The 27,099-nt window shown below is 32.3% G+C and overlaps 1 protein-coding gene across 4 annotated transcripts; it reads right to left on the reverse strand.

Moving 5' to 3' along the window:
- Positions 1–47: 47 nt before the first annotated feature.
- Positions 48–26,172, reverse strand: LOC135127110 (chymotrypsin-like elastase family member 2A). 4 transcript variants are annotated; one of them, XM_064053439.1, is made up of 6 exons: positions 26,153–26,172; positions 25,836–26,093; positions 18,601–18,707; positions 6,191–6,336; positions 5,860–6,140; positions 48–354 (listed from the first exon to the last, which is right to left on the reverse strand). In XM_064053439.1, exons 2-6 carry the CDS (start codon positions 26,043–26,045, stop codon positions 193–195), a joined length of 906 nt encoding a protein of 301 aa, XP_063909509.1. In that variant the 5' UTR covers positions 26,046–26,093; positions 26,153–26,172; the 3' UTR covers positions 48–192. The 4 variants fall into 4 exon arrangements, with proteins under 4 accessions (XP_063909509.1, XP_063909510.1, XP_063909511.1 ...); XM_064053440.1 differs by lacking the exon at positions 26,153–26,172 and having other exon boundaries at positions 25,836–25,936; positions 25,988–26,144; XM_064053441.1 differs by lacking the exon at positions 26,153–26,172 and having other exon boundaries at positions 5,865–6,140; positions 25,836–26,144.
- Between the last annotated feature and the right edge of the window lie 927 nt (positions 26,173–27,099).

Here is a 27,099-nt window from a genome sequence, read left to right on the forward strand (position 1 = left end):
TTTCTTCTCACCTGCACACAAGCTGGTTTCATGTAAATAATTGCGTGAAAGTTTTAAAGTTTGTTTTATTTAAGAATGGTTTGTACTCTTTTGTAATAAAGTTTTTATATACATTATATTTACAATGTTTGTTGCTTTCACAAACAATAATTACTATCACATCTGAGATCAGGTCAGTGTCAGTCAAGGTTACTACAGGCGAGTTTTTGATCTTATCCACGGTAGGTAATAAGATAATCGCGTGTAGACATCAGGAAATCCGGGTTTGGCACATCCAGAGCCAAACGAAGTTATTCCTGCTAGCATCCATCTGCCATCTCTCATCGCGCACTGGAGAGGACCTCCGGAATCTCCCTGAAAAAAAGATTATCAGTGGAAGAGTCAGCTTTTGATATGTGGAATGCATAAAGCCGGCATTTAGAACACAAACAGGAAATTTTAATTCGATACGTGTTATCTAATGTTGTCTTTTGAATATGTAATAGTAAATAGATAACAACGTTAATGACCGTCGTCGAAATTTCAATGGTGATTAATGACATTACAAGAGACACCATTTCGGTTTTTGATACGAATTATCATCTTGTTACAAAATAGACTAAATATAGCCACAAGTTCAAACAAAATTAAGTTCTATTAATACCACTACATTTATTAGAGACAGCACTGTGTTTTGGCTATGACGTCATGGTCACTTTTTTATTTACATTTTTGATTAGTACTTTGCACAATTTTTCCAGTAAAGGTGTGTCTTTTGAATGTTATACAGGGTGTCACAGGTTACCATTCCACGACTTAAATGGCCCCAATAATTTTTCTTTTTAATTTTAGACCTTCACAGTGTGCTATAATGAAGTGAAGTTTTAAAAATTTCCATAATTTTGAATTAGCAATTTTTTTAGATATGAAATTCACATAACACACCGTTCTTTATTGTCTATTATGTCACATCACTTAAGTTTCTATTAGATTATAATTTGCACTATAAAATAACGGGTTTGAACGTCACTCTTCCTTATGTTAAAATTTTCCGATAACTGATGAACTTTAAAGCAGTACTCGCTAATGAATAATGAAACTATATTATGCAAATGACAATAAAGTAAAAAATATTAGTGAAAGGTAACACAAGACAAACAATAGAAATATTATTTCTTGATATTTATTCTGTCTTGTAAAGGGTTAACAGTCTTCAAGGGAATGAAAAATGATGAATTTAAAAAAATATGGAACTTTACGACAACCGTCAACGCTAATTCAGTTTTAATCACGATTGTTTACACAAAAGGAAAAACAACTACTTCCATTGTCAGTACTCATGAATTAAAGATTATCATATCGATAAAATAGCCGTTTTTAGCAAACTTAAAAATGAGAAAGTAAATGCATAAACACATAAACAAAAGCGGTCAGTGTTCATGAAAAAAAAGTGGACACCGAGAACACTAATGAATTCATCTTAGAAAGTAAAGGTCCTAAATTCTATTTAACAAGCTCTACAGAATATTAAAACAAAAACAGAAAATTGAAATAAACGTAAAATTAAAAGTAGCAAGTGAGAGGAAATTAGAATGTCATTCATTCAAAATCATATCTGATTATAACATGCATAATTACGTACTGATGTTCTATATTCTAAGTCCATGACACAAAATAAGCGTACTTTGTTACTTGAAGTAAAAACGCGAAATGAGTTCAAAAAATGGCCAGGTGTTAGCTAACAGCAGTTTAAAAATTGTATGATTACTGATTAAGTGATTAATCAAAGTTCAGATTTTCTATAATTCTGTTAAGTTCCTCAGAAAATTTATTGCAGAGCTTTCGACGTTTCGTCTACGGTCGTCAGGAGCGTCTTCAGCCATGAATGAAGTTGAAGATGGAGCTTTTCGGGTATTCAAATGATTTAAAGGTCCGAATACAGGAAAATAAATATTCTAGATTATATGTAGATAATCTTGTTTGAACTATTTAACACCTGAACTAATTTCTAAAGTAAGAGCCAAGGCTATTTTATACTAGAATCGCCCACGCAGATCACGTGAAAGGCGCATGAACTGCAATGCTAAAGTTCATTGAATCTACAGACTTCAAGTCACGTGTTTCTAACCAATGGTAACGCTAGGTGCGTTGTTCACGCGCTTACTACTGACTACCACACATTTTAAATAAACCACTTTGGAAATTATACAATTTAAAAATTCAAATCAGCATTCGGCGGAATTCATTCCACACATCTATCTTGAATTTTTAACTGTTGGTATTAATTAAGCCCTGTAGATTAAGTTATTAAAAAAGTTTCTTTTTAATATAACATCACTACGCCACAAACTAGTTTACCTCAGAACTTACACGTGTCAAGAACATGGCGAAAAATTGACGCTAATTTAACATTTATCCATTTTTTTATCACAAGGTGCATACTATTTTTATGATAAACAAACATGTGTCCACCTACTAATTAAAAAATACTCTCCACGTGTTGATAAAAAGAGTAATTATTGCGAGATTTAACTTCAGTTTTAGATACTACTTAACCTGCTATTAAACTTAGCTTTTATACCCATTATTTGCATAAATATCTTGTTTTTTTTTTAATGAATAATGCGCTTGTGTAATTTAATATCATTAATTGAATACCTTACTTAAAAATAAATTAATTTTTAAAACGTGCGTCACAAACTTGTTTACCCAGAAGTCCCCGAACTTACACGCATCAAAAGCATGCGAAAAGTCGACAATGATTTATGATAGTTTTATCCAATTTTTTGTCACAAGGCATATTAATTTTATAATAATAAATATGTGCCCACATACTGATTAAAATTAAATTGGACAAATAACTTCCACAAAAAATTTGTGTCTATTTATAGTAAAAAAATTGCCATCGTAAGACTAGACTCGATTTTTATATATAATTCAATTCTCTGTTAAACTTGGCTTTTATCGGCACAATTTCTCAATTAATACATGAAAAATAAAATCTCACACACCTGTTATAAAGCCGAAAACTTAAATATTGAAATTCTGTAAACGCCAATATTTTTAGCTTAAAACTAAGTTTGTTACATGGCGACGTAAACCTATATTTTTGTAAAACTTTTTTTAACTGATTTAATGGATTATAATGATAAAAAACATTTATCTGTGTTAACTGTACCTGATATCAATTATCTAAAGGAAGAAATACCATATGATCGAAAAAGTGCTCAAGTAGGCCACGAAATTTATATTTAAAATAATATTGGTAATACAGTTATTTGACACTTTATTTGTCAGATATTTCACAGCAACTGTCAAACAAAACAGCGAATGCATTAGTGTTGCCAACATCTTTATTTAAAAATAAATTCCATGGCCAACTAGAGGACTTTTTTTAGATCATATGATATATTCAGTTGCCATATACTGTCATGAAAAAAGTAAATAACATAATTCTTGTTTACAGCTGTCTATCTTATGTTTGTACTTTTTAAAAAACTCTTAACCTATTTCTTGGTACTCCGACAAAATAGCTTCAGGGCAAAATAGTTTCGACAAAACAATTTCACGACAAAATAGCTCCGTCAAAATAGCCCAAGATCTAAAAATCTCCACAAGTGAGCAAAAATATCACACACAAAAAATATGGTCTTTCAATAGTTCAATTTACTAAGGTATTTGGTCGATTTTCGTAAAACAATCAAAATTTTAGTTTGTTAATTTTTATCAAAAACCATGTCAAATCTGCACAGGTTACCAAAAATAACTACTTTGAAAATGCATAAAATTGTTGGTAAATTTGCATTTTCGTATTTTACATAAAAAGTATATTGTAAAAACATTACTACTTAATTATGACCTGACCTGCTTTGACTTGACTTTATTTGACTTGACTTGACCTGGCCTAACCTCTCTATGGTCTGAAATATATATTTTTTAATATTCCTGTCAATAAACAAATACCAAAATATACATCTTTAAAATAGTCCATTGGACGACTGACCACTTTTCTGTTTTCTCGGCGTTTCATGGCTCCTACAGTACGAAAGAATAGTCTCCTGTTTCCGTCTGTCTGTCTGTTTGTTTGCCGTCAGTCAGGATTTCTATTAAACAGATAGTCAACTTTTATATGTATATTAGGAATGTCGTGTAGATGGTAAAGCACTAATCAAAATTTGGCTAGTAGTCCCCACCAATAATACGATGACGTCATCATCAAAATTTACATTAGGAAATAAGTATATTATTTAAATTTTATAAAATCAGATACTCCTGCACATGTGGGTTATGAACCCGTGCTAAGTTTTTACCCTAGGCATCCAGATTTTTGGAAAAAAAACAATATTGTATAACGAGATTTTGCAATTTAACATTGAAACTGCAAAACCCAATGTTCTGAAATCTTGCGGACATTTTAAGAATATCGTAAGCATGGTAAATAGTTAATCAAAATTTTTATGGTTCTCCCCTGCAAAAAAATTAATGACGTCATCACAAAATTTTGCCGAAATAAATGTTATTTAAATTTGATAAAATAATAACATACTCCTGGTAGGTTATGAATCCGTGTTAGTGAATGGTTTAGAATCTCGCAAAGGTTTTAAGGTTAACATAACCATGGTAAATAGTAATGAAACTTTGTCTCCATCCTTCCCCCAAAATTGATGAGGTCATCGCCAAATTTTCGCCCATACATCCTACTAAAATTTGCAAAATATTTTTCTTATTCTTGTGGTTTATCAAGGGAGTAATTATTTTTTATTGTAGACGTTCTCAGAAAAAATGCTATAATTCAATTTTATCCAAAAATAACTTCTAGCAGTTGAATTCTACAAAAACGTGTTTTAGCTAATTTTTAAAGGTGGTCGAAAAATGATCAAAAATTTGGTACTAAAAACTTGAGCTTTTGGAAAAATGAACTAAAAAACCATAAAAAGTTCTGTGATATGGATCCCAACGCGCTGATTTGAAAAAGATAACCCTTTTATGGTTCCAACAAAATTTTTGAAATATCCCGCTGGAACGTCAGTTTTTTTAAAAACCCCAAAATTTCCAACATTTTGATTGGCGATTCCGGAAAAGTAGAAGGACTTTTCGATGAAATGAAGCTGAAAATAACTTGTGCGGATAGAGATTTACAAGAAAATAAGTTGGTTAGCTTTCCAACGTGGTCGAAAAATAAAATTACGTCATATAAATTATGGTTAGTTTTTTACTCTACATGATATCGTTAAAACATATCTCAAATTTCAAAACTGTTAAATCAGTAGTTTCAAAGTAAAAAAACGTCAATGGACTACAGAGAGCAGTCAGACGAAATGGGAGAACTACTTTTTCATATTCTAAGATTTATGGAACGTCGGAAAAACATAAAATTACATTATGCTCTGGAATTAAAGAGAAATGTAATACAAAAATACAAGTGAGTATGTGGCGACAAAACTAGCAACACTAAATTTGGGAAAAAGTGATATTCGATTAATACTGAACATTTGATCTGCAATAGAGCCCTACTGCTTGGCCAGTTCGACGTCCAGATTCAACGACCTTAGATTTCTTTTTGTGGTGACACATAAAAGATATGGCGTATTTGGAATTCTTGCGTGAGTTAGTATATTAAAAAAATGAATTAGACATACAACAAATCACGAACTAATAAGAAGTTTTGTATTAATGTAAAGAACGAAAAATACACGTTGCCATAAAAAATATAGGTTTACTTCCCCTTTCAAGCTAAAAACAACCGCGTTTACAGAATTTCAAACGTTCCTGGACACCTGTTCCACCAGTTATTTTTTTTTTTTAGCACAAATTACTCTTTAGAACTTAAATTTTTCTAAATGCCCGCCTTTTTTCAAATAAACCAAAACCAAACATTACAACACAAGTTCCACTGGACCCATCCAGATGCCCTGCACACATATGCCCCGACCGAATGGCCACCGCATGTCCGTATTTCTTCCGGCAGACAGCGTTATCGTGGAGCGGAACTCTCGCCTCCAGCAGTTTCCCTGCCAGCATTCCGTCTTCGACATCCCTGCCCCATCCGGTAGCGATGCACAGGTCGGTTTGATTATATGTTAATCGGCTCGAAGGCAAACAAACGGCTCTGACTCTGCTATCTCTTGCTAATTTCACTGGTCGTGAGAGTTTCATTAATGCTGAGAACAATCACTATCAATATCCGCATCTCCGGACCAGTTCCACTTACCGATATCGTGTTGAAAATTGTGAAATCGCTCGTGCAGGATTATCTCCTCCACGGGAATTCGCTGCTCGGATTTTTCCTCCACGTCCCGGTCCCAGTCCCCGAGAACGGCCGTCCAGAGGGCGGCGAGGGGCAGGTTGAACAAGTCGCTGAAAAGTGACGTAGGTTTTACGTGCGTTTACGTCATAGGTTCATTCATGAAAATGCTGATTAGGTAGATGTGTTTGGTTAGTTGGTTAGAGAGATGGGCGAGGAGCTGGAGTCACAGTCATGTGAAGGAAAAGTTTGGAGTTTTAATTAATTTTTTAAAGAGGTGTTAACATGGAGGTTTTAATAAGTTGAATAATGAGATGTAATGGGGAACTGACGTCGTTACTACAATGAGGCAAAAACCGCGACATGACGCCCCCGCAATTGTTTTTCGGTGGGGAGGAGGCGGTTTTGTGGCGTATTTTTAGGACGGTTTAATTTAAAATTAAATTCATAGTTATTTCAACGAATAAGCGATTATTAAAAGGAGTTTTAATAATTTTTAATTTGTAATTTAATTTTGCCTTTACGTATATGTGAAATACGTATACACGGCGTCCCAACTGTTTGGCAGCTGAAGATTACAGATTCCCTGTGGATTACTGAAAAAAAATTTTGTTGTTATTTCCTAAGCGTTAGCTTTCTGTCTGTCTGTCTGTCTGGTGTCTGTATTCATCTTTATTAGATACGTAATTTCCAAAACTACCGGATCGATTGTTGTTAAATTTCATTTTCTTTTATGCGACCGCTGATGCTTGTACGTGATTATTAGAGAGCGGATTTCTAGGTTTAATGCTTTTTGTGAAAAATGTAAGCACTTCAAAACTTTTTTATATCTGTAACTATGATACAATTTGGAGTCATTTGACACATTTTTTTTTATGCTTATTTGCTTTTTTTTCAATTTTATGCATATTAAAACTTATATGCTTATTTAATGCTTTTTTCGACGAATATGAGTTTTAATGCATATTTTGTTCAAATGCCGGCCTTCTCGGAATGACACATACTTGTTAGTTAGGCGTATCGTATCGTATGCATTTTACTTGGACTTGACCATTGAAGTACACTTACTCAAGACCCTTTCTGTGAATAGGTTCCGGTCGTTTGGGTAATAAAATTTTATTATAGGATTGGAAAAATACTCCATAGATTTTATGACTTTAAATCCTTACTTCCGTTGATAATGAATTAAAGCTTTTAACCAGATGTTCTTTTTCGGCATTTTGCGGCAAGATCGTTGAAGACTTTCTAGAAAAAAGAATTATTGTACCCAACTACCTACCTTAAAATTTTTCTAATGGAAATTTTTAAGTAAATGAACCGTTTATTTCACAACCATCAGTCTATCGCATCTGTCGTAGTACAGTGTTATACGTGGTTCTCCCTTGTTACATGTTGAGTTCTTTTTGGTAATATTACTAAATTTTAAAAGAATGCCGAAAGTAAAATCGACGCCGGATGAGTGGATAAGGGATTTTCCAGAATTAAAATTAGAAAACAACAAAATATTCTGCAGTGAAAACCGTAAGCCCACTAATTTTTTTTATCTATTTTCCTTTGTTAATCCTGTATATGTACGTTGTTTTAGGTTCAAAGTGATAAAAAATATAACGTGACGCAACATGTCAGAACCACTCTTTATGTAGAAAGGAAGAAAATGTTTGAAGTTTTTAAAATTAAATAGCAGACCATACATTGCATCTACTTCCACAAAAGATGAGCAGTTTCAGTTTAATTTCGATTTATGTAAAATGATGATCCAGTCCAATATACCTTTAAAAAAGTTGGAGAAAGGCCCTCTTCAAGAATTCCTTGAAAAACACTGCAATCGACATATTCCGGTTGAAAGTACTCTCCGAAAAAATTATGTAGGCCCAGTGTTTCAGCAAGTTTACAACGAAATTAAACATCGCATTGGAGATAATTATTTATGGTTCGCTGTCGATGAAACAACCGATAGTTGTGGAAGATACGTGGCAAGTTTAATTGTTGGAATCTTAAATGAAAATTTCCCTAGTCGAGGGTATGTAGTAAGTTTGAAAATGTTAGATAAAACAAATGGCAATACGATTACCAGATTTGTAAATGACAGTCTTGCGTCACTATTTTTGCCAAATGCCGCACCGGCGAATAAAATTTTATTGATGATCTCGGATGCAGCTCGTTATATGTTGAAAGCAGGGAATAATCTAAAAATATTGTACCCCAATTTAATTCACTCTACTTGCATTGCCCACGGTTTAAACAGAGTGGGCGAAGGAATACGTTTGCAGTTTCCTACTGTTAATAAATTAGTGGCAAATGGTAAAAAGATTTTTGTTAAAGCCCCACTAAGAGTGCAACATTTTAAGGAAAAATTTCCAAACATACCATTGCCCCCAGAGCCGATTATAACGAGGTGGGGAACATGGTTACAGGCCACATTTTATTATGACAAATATATCAAAGAATTTGAGGAAGGAGTTACGGAGTTTAGCGAAGATTCTTCTCAATCGATTAAAGATTGCATAAATATTTTGGAAAACAAAGATTTGCGACAAGATCTAGATTTGCTAAGAAGCAATTATCAATTCGTATGTGAGGTATTAGAAAAGTTAGAAAAACCCAACATGTTGTTGGTAGATGCCATAAACTTAGTGAAAGAATTTAAACAACAAGCAAACGCAGTAAGGGGTGATATTGGTACTAGAGTATCTCAAAAACTTGACGAAGTGTTAAATAAAAATGCAGGTTTCGGTGTTCTTTCCGACGTTGCTCGTGTTTTACAAGGCCAGAAGATGGAAAATTTGGAGTTAGATTCAACATTAGTTGCAAAATTCAAATTTGCGCCAACAACGAGTGTGGATGTTGAACGCACATTCTCCAATTTTAAACACATTTTAAATGGTCGGCGAAAAAATTTTACAGTGGACAACTTGGAACATATTACAATCAAACTGAAATACGTGTGTAAAATATAAAGTCTAGGATTATTGTAATAATATTTTATCCAAAGTTCTAAGAAGTGTTCTTTGATTTGTAATATGATTATGTTTTTAATGCTTTTTTGCTTAAAATAAAACTTTTTTAATGAAAGTGTTATGCTTATTTAATGCTTTTTTGCTTAAAATAAAGCTTTTTTATTGAAAATGTTGTGCTTATTTAAGCACTTATTCTTAATTTTTTTGTGCTTATAAATCCGCTCTCTAGTGATTATAGTGAAATATAAACATAAGCACAAGAGAGTTCATTTTCTCGTTGGTTATTTGTTTTAAATCAAATTTCTACCGATCGCACTTGTACGGACCATGAAAGTAACCAAATGGATTCTATTACGATACTTTTCTAATTTACGTTCCGAAAGTAAACATTCAGCTTTACTGTATAAGTTAAACGCAACACTCTATATGTTTGACCAAACTTTTAAATTATAGCTCTATTAGACTGCATTGAAGAATTTTTTCTAGAGGCTACAGCCAGTAGTTTAATTTTCCGCCCTTTGATTGTTGGCACACTCCATATGAATCTATTTTACATGAGTATTTTGGCAGAAATGGTGAAAACATTTGAATGCTGTGTTGTGTCATTAATTCATTATCTGTCGAAATAAAATATTTTCGAAAGACATATTTAAATCAAGTTCACTAATTTGTTTTTGGCAAATTGTATCTAAAATTCGTAATTTTTTATTCGTCCGGACAGCGCGAAAACTATGTTCTGCTGATGAATAATGTTGCAGTATTTTAATTAAGATTCATTTCCTGTGCGATGCATCGATGAAAAAAAACTCTGCAAAAAATGTCTGATAAGATGCCGGCGAGAATTTTTTGTTCATTTTTCGTGTTACGCAGTTAAGGCGCTCTTTCGGTTTTAACTTTGTGCAGTGCGTGTGTTGTGTGTGAATTCGTTTGATTAAGTGGTTTATTTTTGTTAAAAATAATTTAGTTTCGGGCTTAAAGTGAAAAGTGATTGTTGTGATGTGCCCATGAGGGAGTCTACAAGAATCGGCGCGGAAGGAAAGGAAATCGGGATTTAAAGGGTAAGTGTTAATATAAAAAGTCGGATGTTAAGAGAGAAGTATCTAGTTGCATTGTACAAATCGTTGCTTAACGACTTAATAAATGTTTGTTTCAACGAGAACTCAAACATTAATATCTCGTCAGATATTCATTCTTTAAAACTGGCCTTTTCGGCTGAAGTACCTAATTTGGAATATTAGAATGTTAATTATTTAAAATTAAATCCAATTTTCATGTTTATCTCATTACGTCTGTATGTTTTACGTATAACTGTAGTTAATAATCTTATTCATTGCAATTATCGTTACTGTTTTTTTAAATTTCATAATTGGACATTTTTGGATTTGGGACATACTTAACTGCAACTGATATAAGTTCACTAAATCGGCAAAACGTTTCAAACAATCATTTTAATTGAACATAGTGGTCTTCCATGTTTGAGTTTACTGGATTTATTCGGAAGTCTTTACTGAAATTTCGGTTAAATTAACTTTAGAATGCTCTTAATTTCCGAACGTAGTGTAGCAGGATTATTTTTATTAAATTTTCTTTTCTTGTTTTCTAAATATCTCTACTTTATGGAGTGAAAATATCGATTTTCCGTTTCCGTCAATCTGTTTGTTAGCGAATTTTTAGGCAAATATTCTCCGAAACCCTTTTTTTTGGGTGTAACCAAATATTTCATGTGTTTTTTGTTGCAGTGGGTTCGTACATGAAGATGAGGGAATTCGCTCAATTGTAGCAGAAGAAGAAGCCTAAAGGTTAGAATTTTGAATTAATTTTAAATTGGGTGTTCTTTTTATATTTTATGAAAGCTATTTTTGTCGGTAATTTTGTCTAATTTTTACTTTATCAAAAATTTTTTGACGTCTTTTTGTTACATATTTTGTAAGTATTTTATTGTGTTTTTATGCACTCTCCTCCTTATGTGCGTGTGTTCGTTCAAACAATTCGATTTTTCGTGCCGGAGAAAAAAAATGATTTTTTTTCAATTTTTTTCCCAAGAAACGACTGGAGGCCTCATTTTAACCTCTTATTTAGAATGGCACGTAAGTAGATATAGGTTTTTAAAATTGAATACTAAATATTATCGAATTCTTTTTATTATACTTCATCTACCGCTTCTTTAACACACGTTTTTCTTTTCTTTATTTAAACGCGAATCTGCTATATTGTGTCAGAATAAACTTGCTTTGGAATTAAATTTTCCAGAATTTTTCAATTCTTGATTTATTCCATTTCTGTTTCCACATTAATACCTGCTCTGGGGTCCAAATTTTAACACATTTTTCTATCTTTAATTAAAATTCTTATTTTATAAATAAGATAAATAATAATAGGAGCATGTAATAATAAAAGATAATTCTTTTGTATTAGTTAATAAGTTAACTGAAGGAATTTTATGATACATTTTTCCTCTGTTTCATTATTATTAATCCCTCGCCCCTGAAGTAAAGTAAAACATACCTAGCTCTTTCGAAAAATTATAAAATTTGATTTTGCGAATTTTATTTTTATAAGTTAAGTTAAAATAATGCTATAGTGTAAATGTAAAAAATGTGCTAAGTATATGATTTAAGTGAGTTTTTCCATTACAAAAATTTGTGATAATATAACTGATCAACATTTTGGCAAGGATACATACATACATCATTTTGGATAAATGCAGTGCCATTCTAACAATAATAGTACTGCATTCCCAAAATTTTGAGAAAATGGAGTGAACCGTTCTTGACTTAATCAGTAAAATAAATTGCCTCATTTAGTAAAAAATATCGTGCTAACTAAACTTTATCTAATCAATAATCTCCAGCAAAAATTAAATGATGTAAACTCTTTATTTTCCTAGTAAAACATACTTACACTTTATAAAAAAACATACTCCTATATTTGTGGTTTATGAGTCTGCTTTGATTTTTATCACTATTAATTACTTTACAAAAATTTTTGTGCGCATAGCTGATTTGGGTTACGTGCATAACTACTGCCAGTGACGTGTGGATTCGATCCCATCCTTGTCGACTTTTCTTTTAGAACATTGAATTTGTTTGAATATTTGTCTTCAAGTGCGACGGAAGTTCTGTCTTTAGACCATTTTTTTTATCGGAATTGCTTAAAAGTTGCATAATAGCTGCTTTTTACTACCCGCAGATATAAGCTAAGGAGGTATAGTAATCGAGTCCATAGGACGAATGGCCATTTTTATGTTTTCTCGACGCTTCATGATTCCTAGAGTACGAAAAATGTAGTCTCCCGTTTCTGTCTGCTTATCTGTTTGTCTGTCTATCTGTCTGGTGTATGTATCCATTTTTATTAGACACGTAATCTCCTAAACTACTATTAAATTTTGTCTGTAATTAGAAATATCATGTAGATGGTTAAATGCTAAGCAAAATTTTGCTAATCGTCCCTACCAATAATTTGATGACGTCATTTCAAAGAATTCTATGTTTATTTGATTTAACTGTTATCTAAAATATAGTCCTATAAGTGTGGTGTATGAAACCGTTTTGAGTTTTTCCATAATCGTCCAAATTTTTGCAAAAACATAGTGCATGGTAGAATAACAGTTTACCACTAGTGTAAGGCATCCCGGTTTTGATCTCGTGGTTACGAGTCACGAATGCGTTCGATTCTAAACTTGGTCTTTGGTTTTTTCCTTTTTTTTTTCTCTTTTTCTCTCGCATTGTTTGTTATCTATGTTTATGACGTCATAATGTGAAACCTTCTCGGGGGTCCCAACTGTTCTTTTTTAAAAATGTAAAACCTTCTTAGAGGCCCCAAATATCTTTTTTTAAGAATCTGAAACCTTCTCGGGGATCCCAACTGTCTTTTTTACAAATATAAAACCTTCTCGGGGGCGCCAAATGTCTTTTTTAAGAATGTGAAACCTTCTCGGGATACCAACTGTCTTCCTTTAAGAATGTGACACCTTCTTGGAGGCCCTAAATATCTTTTTTTTTAAGAATGTGAAACCTTCTCGGGATACCAACTGTCTTCCTTTAAGAATGTGACACCTTCTTGGGGGCCCTAAATATCTTTTTTTTTTAAGAATGTGAAACCTTCTCGGGGGTCCCAACTGTTCTTTTTTAAAAATGCAAAACCTTCTTCGAGGCCCCAAATATCTTTTTTTAAGAATCTGAAACCTTCTCGGGGGTCCCAACTGTCTTTTTTAAAAATATAAAGCCTTCTCAGGGACGCCAAATGTCTTTTTTAATAATGTGAAACCTTCTCGGGGGTCCCAACTGTCTTCTTTTAAGAATGTGAAACCGTCTTGGGGGCCCCAAGTATCTTTTTTTAAGAATGTGAAACTTTCTCGGGGGTCCCAACTGTTCTAACTGTTCTTTTTTGAAAATGCAAAACCTTCTTCGATGCCCCAAATATCTCTTTTTAAGAATCTGAAACCTTCTCGGGGGTCCCAACTGTCTTTTTAAAAAATATAAAACCTTCTCGGGGGCGCGAAATGTCTTTTTTAAGAATGTGAAACCTTCTCGGGGGTCCCAACTGTTCTTTTTTAAAGAAGGCGAAATCTTTCTTTTTTTTCTATTAGACTGTGACTAGGACCTTCTATATTATTTTTACTCCATAGAGGATACTACCAAAAAGTAAAATTCCGCAAAATCAAATTTTATAACTTTTAGAAGAACAAGAATTTGTGGGATTGTACTTCAAAAGCGAGAGAAGTTCTGTCAAAATAACTTTCGACTAATTTTTTATTCTTGAATGTAAGCGTCTGTCTGTCTGCCGTCTGCGGTCTTTTGGAGATTTATTATTATTATTTATTATTATTTTTTATCGAAACTAATGGAATGATTGTTGCTAAATTTTATAGATATTTGAGGAATAGCGTGTAGGTAGTACGCGAAATTTGTCCGGTCATCTTCATCTACAATTTGGTGACGTCATCCCAAAAATTTTGTATAATAACTGCTATTTAAATTTTGTAAAACAACATATTTCTAACGTTAGTGAGATATATAGAGAGACGTTTCGGTAATGACTTGTTAAGTTCCATTATCATTTTTATCACGTCCATCATATTTACTAGACTACTGATGAGAACTAAGGAAATCTTCAGATTTTCATTGAATTGTCTAAATATTTACATATTTTTATAGTTGTGTTTTGTGAATCCGTCTTCATTTTTTACCCCAGAAAACCAAATTAATAAAAAATCACAATTATTGTCTAACAACATTTTATAATTTAACTTAGAAACTACTCTCAGTGACATTTAAATCAGAACACCCAGTAATAGAAAGCATATTTTAATAATTTTTGATATACGTAGTTATTACGACAATGCGGTACGGTATATGATCAAAATTTGACGTGATTCAAAAACATAACGTGTTAATGGTCCTGGACCAAAATTTTCGAAAAATTCAGTTCGAAATGAAATTTTTCAAATATACGAGTACGTCTTGAAAACTGTCATTTTTCAGTTTATCAGTTCTGGAAAAATTATTGGAATTTTTGAAGATATGAAACCCAAAGTTGTAATCTACAACAAGAGCCAGTTGAAATCTACAAGAAAATGTCTTTGAGTAATTTTAAGTATTGAAAGTTTGAGATTTTTGAAAAGTTGGTTAAAATACTGAAAAATTTTTTTAATTTAAAAAACAGAAAGTATGAATGCCCCCGGACTAAAATTTTCGAACAATTTTGTTTGGTACTGAATTTTTGGCCTGCAAAAGTGACATTTTTTCATTTAATCGATTCGAAGTGTTCCAAAGACAAAAACCCCGCCCACCCACCTTTTTTTTTCTTAGAAGGTGTGTCATTTTCCAAAATCAGTCTTATCTTACCAAATAGGTGTTAGCCCCGCCCACCCCCCCTTATTTTTGTAGCGAATATGTCATTTGCCAAAATTAGTCTTATCTTGGCAAGTACTACTACGGATATGGCAAAAAAACTGATCGTTTACTTATCTTACACCAATACATAATTAGACAATAAATTATTAAAATATTTTTACTATTACTGGGTGTTCTGATTTCCATGTCACTTAGTATATGTACAACACCGACTGCTATGAAATTTTGCAAACCCTTATTCACTCCATATAAGTACATTTAATTCTTGGGAAAAAATACAATATTTAGTGGCATGAAATTTTTACTATATTATGTCTATATCAGCGGTTTTATTATAATTTGCCGATTATTGGAACACAAATTATTAGCAGTTGATTGAAAATTGGTCATTGACAGAATTTTCGTCTTGCCAGATTACTGTCAATTTCAAACTTTCAAAATTGAAAATTCAAGGATCAAAGCCGATCTTCCAAAAATCCATGGTTGTCTTTTATCATATTTTTATTGCTCTCTCGGCATTTGTCACCCTTTTAAAACAACACATGAATTCAAAAATTATTTTTTTGCAAGTACTTAAAATTCGTAAAAATATTTAACTATTTTTTTCTTAATTTGAATAATTTATGAAGTTTTAGCAGTATTCAAACATCAGAAAGCCGGAATGGGACTATTTGGCGCGGCCGACTTGGCGCGGCCAACTTGGCGCGGCCGACTTGGCGCGAGCCATTTTGGCGCAAAGCCAACTTGGCGCAGGGACATTTTGGCGCAAGCCATCTTGGCGCGAGCCATCTTGGCGCGAGTACGTCGACATATAATATAAAAAATATTTCTTGTTCGTACTGTGGTTAGCACCCTGTTATTTATGCCAAATGTAGGCAACCAAATACACAGTTTCATTCGCACAATTTCCAATAACTTAATGATCCACGGAGCAAGAAGTTCCACGTTTAGGAGTATGTTTATAATGGGGTGTAGGGCGCGAAGCGCCCGTGTGTCCATTAAACAGTCGGCATTACCCCTCCACGCGTTGGTGACTATAAAAATTAGGTTATGCTAACAACGGCTGCAATTTTTGTATATTTATATTATTTTTCTTGGTGTGAATTCATCCGCGCCAAGATGGCCCGCGCCAAGATGGCTTGCGCCAAAGTGTCCCTGCGCCAAGTTGGCTTTGCGCCAAAATATTTCGCGCCAAGCCGGCCGCGCCAAGTTGGCCGCGCCAAGTCGGCCGCGCCGAATTGTCCTAGACCGTCAGAAAGCATTTCATCTCAAATAAATTTAATTTGGTTTGGTAGGTTATTTTTAGAACAATTTTACACAACTGTACACTGTACAAGAAAGTTGGGCTTTGATGTTATATATAATACTGGATGTTCATTAGGTAATGTAGCATAACTCAATTTTTGTTAAAAGTTATTTGCTCGTGCAAACATAGAATGTAGGTTTTGTCAAACTTTTTGTATGTTTAATATATAACAACAACCAAACACAGTTATATTTCAAACACTAAATACAATGGATGTTGATCTTCAAACGCATGTTGTTTACACTCAAACTATTAAATTAAATTGAAAACACATTATTCCCACGAGTCTAAAAAAAATGTCGACATACATAAACCTAGTAGCAGTCTACCCAGTTTATTTTTTTTTAATACCAGGTGTGGGTCCGATTACACAACAAAACTTTCGCATAAACAAAAATATATTTAAGAATGTTCGCAACTATGTTATTATGTAAAGTGAATGTTATTAAACAAAAAAATCGTGCGACTGTGGCTATAAGTGCCGAAATTTCTAGTATCAGGATAAAAAGCCACAAAGAGTTGTATAAAAGGAATGAAGATTCAGAGGATTAAACAATTAGTGATATTAGCGTCGGAACAAATTTGAACAGATATAATCAAGACTTATTAAATATTGTCTTAGCTTTAACGAAGAATTCAGAGTAATTATCTCATCGGAATATCATTTTTAAAGAAACTGAATTGCGTTTGAAAAAACTGAGACGTTATTTAGAAGTTTTCAGGCCTCTGAAGTTCATTAGACGTCTCGAAAATATCTAAAATAATTCTTTTTTTTATTTTTTTTAATGAAGTCTGGGCTTACACATATATTCGTTTGTTCGCAGAGAAATATTTTCTGTACAAAGAATCAGATATGAATGGGATGAGACACACATATTACAATATTTATAAACATAGATAATGTAATAGAGAGAAAATTCTCCAAGAATCGGTAAGCCTAAGATATGACATTAATTATTAATACGACTGCCGTAGTCGTAATGGAAATGGCATCAAAACAAAAATGCATAAAATGTGTGTTTACACAAACATAAAAAATAAAATATTATGATTAATAAAAATCGGATAAAAATTCTCACCAAGGAAGACTGATATTTAAACCACTAATTTTTCCATTTTCAGTCAAACTGGATAAAATCGGCAGCTAAAATAAAACTCGTTCTACAACAAATTATCACTATGTATTTGACTTTTATGAATTTTCAAATAAAAATTTACGACTTACGTTTGACCTTTATTTGCATATTTTATACTGTTTAAATGTGGACGCAGGCTCATCAACTCATACAAATTGAATTGAAGTGAAATCAAAATCACATGGCATAACTAATAGCGAACTAGTTTTGGAACCTGGATCCTTTAATATGCAGATTGAACGAAAACACACACCCCTCTAATATTTTTGGAATGCGTCTATTAAAATTACCGTGGAACGTTTAAATGTTGAAAACTTCAAGCGATAAACTCTTCTTTATTTCGCCCATTAATTAATTATAGCTTTAAAACTAATTTGAATAACAATCCCTAAGGAAAAATTACAGACTGGAAGTCTACGTCTGTAATTTCCTTGATAATTAGCTGACGCTAAACATTTCAAAATTAATCTCTCTGACGACTTTCTTAAACCATAAAACGCAGTGTATAGCACGTAAGACGATCAATTCTGTCGTTAAAAACATCAGCGATTACGTTGATTATCTTTGTAGAAGTATTCAAAAGACGATTTATTAGTCTTCCTTAATTTTATTACGCAAATTTCGCACCTTCAGTGTTGTAATTAAAGGTAACGAGAAATTTTAAAATAGCAAGGACATTGTCCGCATGCTTACTACTAGTCTTACACGTTTTTTTACTTCTGGAAGTAAAACAGTTATCGTTAATTAAGATCGTAACTCGGATATGTCGTCTTTATAAAAACTTGGCTACATTTTAATAGAAAGCTTAATTAATAGGTTAGTAATACCGACACAGAATGGACGACAATTTCGTATGCAGAATGACGTCGTAGCATACGGTAGCACATTTCTTTAAGTATGCGCCATACGCATACTTAATCAACACATCAATCATACACTTTCAAAATCAACACCGAACATCTACTTACGAATCGTAACTCTATTGAATAATTTACATTCATTTTCGAAACAATTCGAAACAGGTTTATTCATTGAAAGTGATGTTAAGCGTTACATAAACTTATCCGGTTATCTGCCCGGAAGCAATCAACGGAATCCAAACTAAACTATCCATAGTACTCACTTGTTGATGCAGTGAGCCGCTGTTAATAACCACTCCGGAGATATCAATACACCCCCGCACCAATGACCCAAAAACCCAAATTGAGGGTGTAATAGTTGGAGGGAAACCTGTTAAAAAGATTGCTTTTAGATAGTAATTACGGCTGGAGGAAGCGTAAATTTCGATAGGTACGGAGAAAAGCTCGAGAGATGCATAAACTGATAGAACATCCTTCTGCAGCAAATTGTAATTGTGAATAATATTAGAAGTTTATTTTTCAAACAGGAGGGGAGTGGTGGAGGTGACTATTCATATGAGGCGGTGAAAATTGTAATAATTTTGAAACTCATTCGAAAACTTTTCTCGTTTTCTGTATTTATAATTAATTCTCATAAGCGTAACTAGAAAACATGGAATGCCCGCCTTCGAATAGTTATTCGCGTCACCAAGAAAATTAACTTCTAGACTAGGCACTAGCTGAATAATAATTGTTTCTTTCATGTTTGCCGTGAGAGCTTTTTTACTTCTGGGTAAATTTGCAGTTGTGGCGTGAAATCGGAGCTGTACATTTTTACAAACACATATTGACATTCTTTTTTTAAAAAAATTTAACTAATTTTAAAATCCAAAGTATTTTAATTCCTTTGTCTTCTTACTTTTACTTTTCCCAAACTCAAGCCTAGAATTAACAAATTCCTAACCACATTTTTCTTCAGCGTAGACTCCAACATAAAATTCAATTTAAGTTTTACGCCCCCATTTAAAATTTTACATCAGCTATTACTTATTCACTTAAGGAACTTCACAGATTAAACTGGCGTTGAATTAAATTATAAAGTTATTATATTTTCAAAGCTAAGCATTCCATACCGAAAGCAAGACTTATTGTTATAGCTTTAAACTGCGCTTTTCGTTTATCAAAAACAACTGCATAATGTCCACAGCTGTTCTAGTTAGCTATCAAAACTCAGATTTATTACAACGGAACGAGGCATTAAAGTGATAAAGTCCAATCAAAACAGAAAATTGATATTTTTACCCGTAGGCGACGTGATTTCACGGATTTCGTCGTCCATTGATAAAGAATAAAAGTGGCAGAGATTGGCGTTTGGCAGAAATGATCCATTATTATTGGCTTTCGTACAACTACAACGGACAAAATATGCTGTTTACGAGCTTTGTTCAAAATTGAAACTTATACTTTGAAAGAAAAGTGTAATTGGAAGCTGTTAATTACTCGGTTGCTAAAAAAAATGTAAAAGGTCGTTAACTTGGTTTATAGTCAGACTGCTCAAAAACGCCGACTTTAGAAAGTTGTCGGGTTATGTATTTTATATGATAGTTTAGCGTTAAATAATTAAATTTCTTATTTTTAAAATTCTCCTATCAATAAATTTAAATTAATACTTAGTAGAGAGTGCTTCAGCGAAAGTCACTTTCTGTTATCTTAAAATTTTATGAAGTCATTTTGGATCCTAAGAGACAGACTATGTTAATCGCTTATACAAAATTAGCTTCAAGAACAAGCATACAATTTTTGGAGTGCTTCTACTTTCTGTATTTACTCTAGTTATATCTATGTCTCTAATTAACCTCAGAATTAAATGCAAATATGTATTTGAGAGGTTACATACAGGCTAGACTTGAGCACAAATAATAGAATTTCTCATTTAATCTAAAAACACTACCTAGTTTCGCTATGTAAAAATTGCTTCGTGTCTTCATTTTTGCTCAAACATTCATTTAAACTCATAAAATTTTAGATTACTATCCACCCACATCATGTCTTCATGCTACTTTGTGTTTAAGTAGCTTTATCTAAAGAAGTTTTAGTGGCTTGTTCTCGAGGTTTTAATGACTGCATTAAAAGTTTATAGACGAGAATTTTCATGAATACTTTTGCAAAATAAAGAATATAACTTACAATTTTTTTTCGTTTTTTTTTTGTATTTAAAACGGACGTAATTTTTTGTCTAAACTGTAGCAACGTATTTTGTACAAAATACTATTTACATAATTAACCAGTTAGAAATTTCTGAAAATATCATCGTGTTGTTTTGTGAAAAAAATTGAAGGCAAATTTCCAAAAATATTTCGCATCGACAATGGTTGAAATCTATTTTCTGTACACTTCAATCACTGTTTACAAGCATAACATGCTTGTATCATCCACATACGCAGCGTTGTTATGTTTCAAACCCCCACATCCTAAAACGTTTATTTATATCTAAACAACCAGTTTCAGATAAAACGACAATGTTAACGTGTGGGCTATTTTGGATTAATGGAGCTTTGTCTTTCAACCATTGTTTACAAGAATAATGTTACCACGCTTCGGGCATTAATATGAATACCAATACCCTGCACGTACACGATAATCATATTGGACTTATTAGTTGTCTAAAACAAGTTTAAATTTCGAATTTTGGAAATTTTTAATTTCAAGTTTAAAGTTTTTGATTTTTCAAAATTCCGGGACTAAATTAAAATAACACAAAAGATTTTTTTTAAATAAAGACGCCATCCTATAATATTTTAACAAAAAGCAACAAACTTATTAATAATTTTGTTATTTTCTCAGAAAAGCTCTCTAACCAAAATCTTTTGATTTTTCATTTTTTCAGTGTTTTCGCCCCCGGAATGCGGAAATATGCTTACTAAAACTGTGCCCTTATATGTCCTTTTGAGCTGGTTTTTATGGTTTTTCATATTTTGGAAAATTTCCATTTTAACTTAAAAAATTCTGAATGATCTAAATTCTGAAAACTAAATTGTAGGAAGTCAAAAAATTTTCTAAAATGTTTGTAAAAGTAAAAGCAGTGTCCTTGAATTTAGCAAAGAACAACACACAAGTTAATGATTAAATAATTCTGTATTTTCCCCGAAAAGTTACTCCAACCAAAATTTTACTATTTAAAATCACAAATTGCCTATTGAAACTGTAACAAATACTGTTCTCCACCCTTCACTGGCAGTTGTAGGAGTTTTTGGAAAATTGAAAGCTTAGTATTTTGAAAATTTGCCTTTTCGACTTGAAAATTTTTGACTTATTTAAATCCTGAGCAATTAATTGTAGGAAGATAAAAGATTTTCTAAAAATAAAGACAGCATCTTTTAATTTAGAAGAGGTCAATAAACAAGTTAATTATTATGGAATAATTCTATTATTTTTCTTAAAAGCCCTCCAATAAAAAATCTCCAATTTTTAAATTTTTCAGGACTTTTGTCCCCATAACTCTAAATCGCAAAAAAAATGCTTATTAAAATTGTAACAAATACGTAATCCAGAACTCGTTATTATAGCTTTGTTGCTGGTTGTAGGAATTTTTGAAGAAGATCAAAATTTTCCTTATTTTGGAAATTTTCCATTTTAACTAAAAAATTTCGGACCTATTTAAATTCTGAGAACTAAACTGACGAATGACAAAAAAATTTTCAAAATGTTTATAAAAAATAAAGGCAGTTCCCTGAATTTAGCAAAGAACAAAAAACAAATTAATCATTCCGTTATTTTCCTTAAAAAGCTACTTCAACCAAAATTTTCCAATTTTCCATATTCTGGCACTTTCGGTTTTGTGAGTGAAAAATGCACAAAAATGAGCACGTTTTTGTGCCTTTGGTGCTAGTTGGATGAATTTCTAGGAAAATAAACAAATCCTGCTTCGAAGTTTGAAAATTTTGAATTTCAAGTTGGAAGTTTCTGGTTTTAAAAAATTTTGAGAACTAAATGAGAATAACACAAAAGATTTTCTAAAAATAAAGACGGCATCCTTTAATTTAACAAAGAGCAACAATTGTTTGTTGAAAATGACAGAATTATTCAATAATTAACTTGTGTTAATTATTGAATAATTCTGTCATTTTCCTTGAAAAACTACTTCAAACAAAATTTTACAATTTTCTAAATTCTGACACTTTCGATCTCGTGAGTTAAAAATGCTTATTCAAACTGTAACAAAATACATCTCTTCTTTTTATGCCTTAGTTGTCAGTTATAGGAATTTTTAGAAAAATCAAAAATTTTAGATGTATTTTGAAAACTTTCCATTTTAACTAAAATTTTGTGGCTGAACTAAATTATGAGAACTTAATGGTTGGACATAGTATTTTTTAAATGTCAAAGAAAGAGGCAGCAAAGGACCACAAACAAGTTATTTATTTATTTATTATCCGCGAAAAGACCCTCCAATCAAAATTTTTCCAACTATTCTAATATTTCCAAAATTTTGCCCTCGTGAGTTTAAAAACGCACAGAAAATGCTTATTAAAATTGTAACAAATGCTGTTCTCCACCATGAACTGGCAATTGTAGGAGTTTTTGGAAAATCAAAAGTTTCCTATTTTGAAAATTTTCCTTTTCAAGTTGAAAATTTCTGACTTATTTAAATTCTGAGCAGTAAATTGTAGGAAGACAAAAGATTTTCTAAAAATAAAGACACCAGCTTTTGATTTAGTAGAGGCCAATAAACAAATTAATTATTATTGAATTATTATTTTTCTTAAAAAAAAACCCAAAAAAATTGTTCAGCGCTTTTGTCCTCGTAACACCAAAACGTGGAAAATGCTTAGGTATTAAAATTGTAACAAATACGTCTTGCGGAATTCGTTTTTATAGCTTTTCTTACTGGTTGTAGGAATTTTCATGAAAACCAAATTTTTTCTTATTTTGAAAATTTTCCTTTTTAGCTAAAAAATTTCTGTGTTATTTAAATCCTGATTTAGATTTCCTTTTCCAAAATGCTTATAAAAAATAATTCCGTTATTTTTCACGAAAACTAATTCAACCAAAATTGTCCAATTTTCCAAATACTGGCGCTTTCGATATCGTGAGTTAAAAATGCACAAAATTGAGCACGTTTTTATGCCTTACGTGCCAGTTGTAGGAATTTTGTGGAAAATCAAAAATTTCATATTTTGAAAATTTTCAATTTTAACTTAAAACTTTCTGAGATTAATATAAACTCTGAGAACTTAATGCGAGAAAAACAAAATATTATTTAAATGTTCAAAAATAGAGACAGCAAAGAACAACAAACTTGTTAATTATTGAATAATAAATTTCTGTTGTTTTCTGCGAAGACATTTCAATCAAAATTTTCCAACTATTCAGTTTCTCAGAGCTTTTGCCCCCGTGAATTTAAAAATACACAAAAATGCTTATTAAAACCGTAACAAATACGTCGTCCCCACTCTTAGCTACCAGTTGAAACAATTTTTAGAAAATCAAAAGTTTCGTATTTTGAAAATTTTAATTTGAATTTGAAACTTTTTGGCTCGTTTAAATTTTGGGTATTAAACTCTGAGAAAATAAAAGATTTTCGAAAAATTAAAGCAGTATCTTTTAATTTAGTAAAGCCCATCACACAAATTAATTATTGGAAATTTTGTTATTTTTCTCAAAAATGATTAATAAAAGTGTAGCAAATACGTCGTCCCGAGCTCGTCTCTATGGCTTTGTCGCTAGTTGTAAGAATTTTTAAGAAAATAAAAATTTTCATATTTTGGGAAATTTCCATTTCAACTTGAAAATTTCTGACATATATCAATTGTGATTATTTAATGATAAAAGCAAACTATTTTTTAAATGTTCAAAAAATAGAGACAGCACAGCGCAACGGATAAATTAATTATTGAATATATATTTCTGTTTTTTATTTTCCCCGAAAGATCCTCCAACCAAAATTTTTCAATTATTCAATTTTTCAGAGCTTTTGTCCCCGTGAGTTAATTATTTACACGTCAACCAAAATTTTCCAATTATTCAATTTCTCAGAGCTGTTGCCCCGGTGAGTTTAAAAACTCACAAAAATACTTATTAAAAGAATATTTGGAAAATCAAAAGTTTCGTATTTTTAAAATTTTAATTTCAATTTGAAATTTTATGACTCTTCAATTCTGGGTACTGAACTCTGGAAAGATAAAAGATTTTCGGATAATTAAGACAGTATCTTTTAATTTAGCAAAGGCCAACAAACAAATTAGTCATTAGAAATTGTTATTTTTCTCAATAAAGTCGTCCAACAAAAATTTTCAAATTATTCAATTTTTCAGAGCTTCCGTTGCCGTGATTCAAAAACGTCGAAACATGCTTATTGAAACTGTAACAAAGACGTCCTCCCGAGCTCGTCTTTAGGACTTTGTTGCTAACAGTAGGAAATTTTAAGAAAATCAAAATTTTCATATTTTGGAAAGGTACCATTTCAACTTAAACATTTCTGACATATAAATTCGGATTACTTGTCATTAGAAATTCTGTTATTTTTCTCAAAAAAGTCGTCCAACCAAAATTTTCCAATTTTCCAAATTCTGACGTTTTCGATCTCGTAAGTTAAAAATGCGCAAAAATGCTTATAAAAACTCTTAAAAATACGTCTTCTCGAGCAAGTTTTTAAAATTCTTAGGTGCTAGTTATAAGAATTTTTAGTAAAATAAAAAAAATCATATTTTGAAAATTTTCCATTTTAACTTAAAAGTGTGTACCTTAACTAAATGCTGAGAACTAAATTGTAGGAAGGAAATATTTTTTATATGTTAAAATGATAGAGAAAGCGCAACAAATAAGTTAATAATAAAATTCTGTTATTTTCTGTGGAAAAAACTCTCCAAGCCCTAACTCTAGTTAGGAATTTTTAGGAAAATAAAAAATTTCGTGTTTTGAAATTGTTTCTCTTTAACTTAAAAGTTTTGACTTATCTAAATTATTAGAACTACATTCTGGCAAGACTAAAGGGTTTCCGAAGTGTTTGTAAAAATAAAGACAGCATCCTCTTATTTAGCAAATGCCAAGAAACAACTTAATTACCGAATGACTCTGTTATTTTTCTAGAAAAAACCCTCGTGAATTAAAAACGCGTAAAAATTCTTATTAAAACAGTAACAAGTACGCCTTCTCGGGGACGTCTTTATACCTTAATATTCATAAAAATAAAGACTTTGTTCTTTCATTTAACAAAAGGCAACAAACAAGTTAATTAATGAATAATTCCATTATTTTTCTCAAAAAAAACCCTCCAGCCAAAATCCCCCAATTATCCAATTCCTCGTCTTTCTCGCCCCCGTGAATCAAAAACGCGCAAAACTCCTTATTAAAACTGCAACAACTGCGACTTCTCGAGCTTTCCGCCTCTGAATAATGCAAATCCACAAATTATGAAGACGGCCGGCGATGTTTACAGGAAATGTTAATGACCCACTTGTAGAAAAAAATGTCGCGAAATAATAAAATTGCGTAAGTCGCGTACTTGAACCGTACATACCTGCCAGGGCCAAGCACCTCTGACACTCTGCTTGCCGTGGATGATGCGTCCAAGGGCGCCGACGCGGGGCTGCCGAGATCTCCTCACGCTCCTTCCACAATCTGCACAAACACACGTTACGCCAATGTTGGCTGATAGCCGCTGGCCGCTACCTTGGTGCGCTGACATTGACCCACAGACTAGCAGGAGCAGCAGCAGCAGGAAGCCCATAGCACTGACATGTCCAGCGTCGCTCGAAGCTTACTGCACCCCGTAACTCTGCAGAGAGAGTGATTGTAACAATGAAAGTGGTCGCTGGTATAACTAGGCCTCCTCACCTAGCGTAACCCAGATAGACCCATTCCACAGGTGGCCGCTCCACAGGGGTTATATGGTAATCGGCGGCAGGGACGGACTGCGGAAATGACGGGGAGGGGGCGCGAAGGAACGTGGGGGTTGAGAACTGTCCCGGTGGAGAACTGGGGAGGTGGAAACAAACCGGGGTTAAGTCGGGTTTCAGGGGCCTGAAAACGAGCCGACCCAGGACCTTAACGCATTGAAACGGAATTTACAAAAAAATGTATACAAACATGGCGTAATAGAATAAAACTAGCTGTAATCGTTGTTAAATGGTTGAAAAATTTAAAAACCAATGATGGGTGTTCCTCAGGGTTGGATTTTAAGAACATATTTTTTTAATTTAGAAGAGATCTATTGAATCCAAGAGATATTGAAAATGTTGTTTGAGCTCCATTGGCTCTCCTCCCAAATCATGGTATCGTGGAAATGTTTACACAATTGCATAGTAGTATGAGTATTTTATTTCCACCCGAGGCAGATAAGCTTAAAAGGTACCAGAAGTTAAGATTAGCAGGAAAGTAGTTTTTAAAGGTATTGAAAAATAAGAAAGAGAGAGAGAGAAAGGATACAACAATAAATACCGGGTGACTGTTAATGTTTAAAGCAAATTTTTGTGTTGGCAAATCTGAATATTGGCATCCGTGCTAGTGCGTCAATTCACAGTTGTCAATTTTGACATAACAACCTACCAAAAAATTACAAATAATAATAGTCACTCGATATTTATTTAAAAAATTCAAGGCCAGTTATGAAAGGACGGCGTTTTTGGCACGATTATTATTTAAGGAGCAACACTGAAAGAATTTTTATTCACAAACCGTCCCTTTTTAACATCTGTAGATTTATTTTAATACTCTTCAGATAAAAGTTGCAATATATCATTTTAATTACACTATAAGAGAGTAACGACTTCAATATTCGTCGT

The sequence above is a fragment of the Zophobas morio genome, unplaced genomic scaffold (assembly GCF_036711695.1).
Source record: "Zophobas morio isolate AGI-343-1 ecotype UQ-CSIRO unplaced genomic scaffold, CSIRO_AGI_Zmor_V1 ptg000011l, whole genome shotgun sequence".
Lineage (NCBI taxonomy): Eukaryota > Metazoa > Arthropoda > Insecta > Coleoptera > Tenebrionidae > Zophobas > Zophobas morio.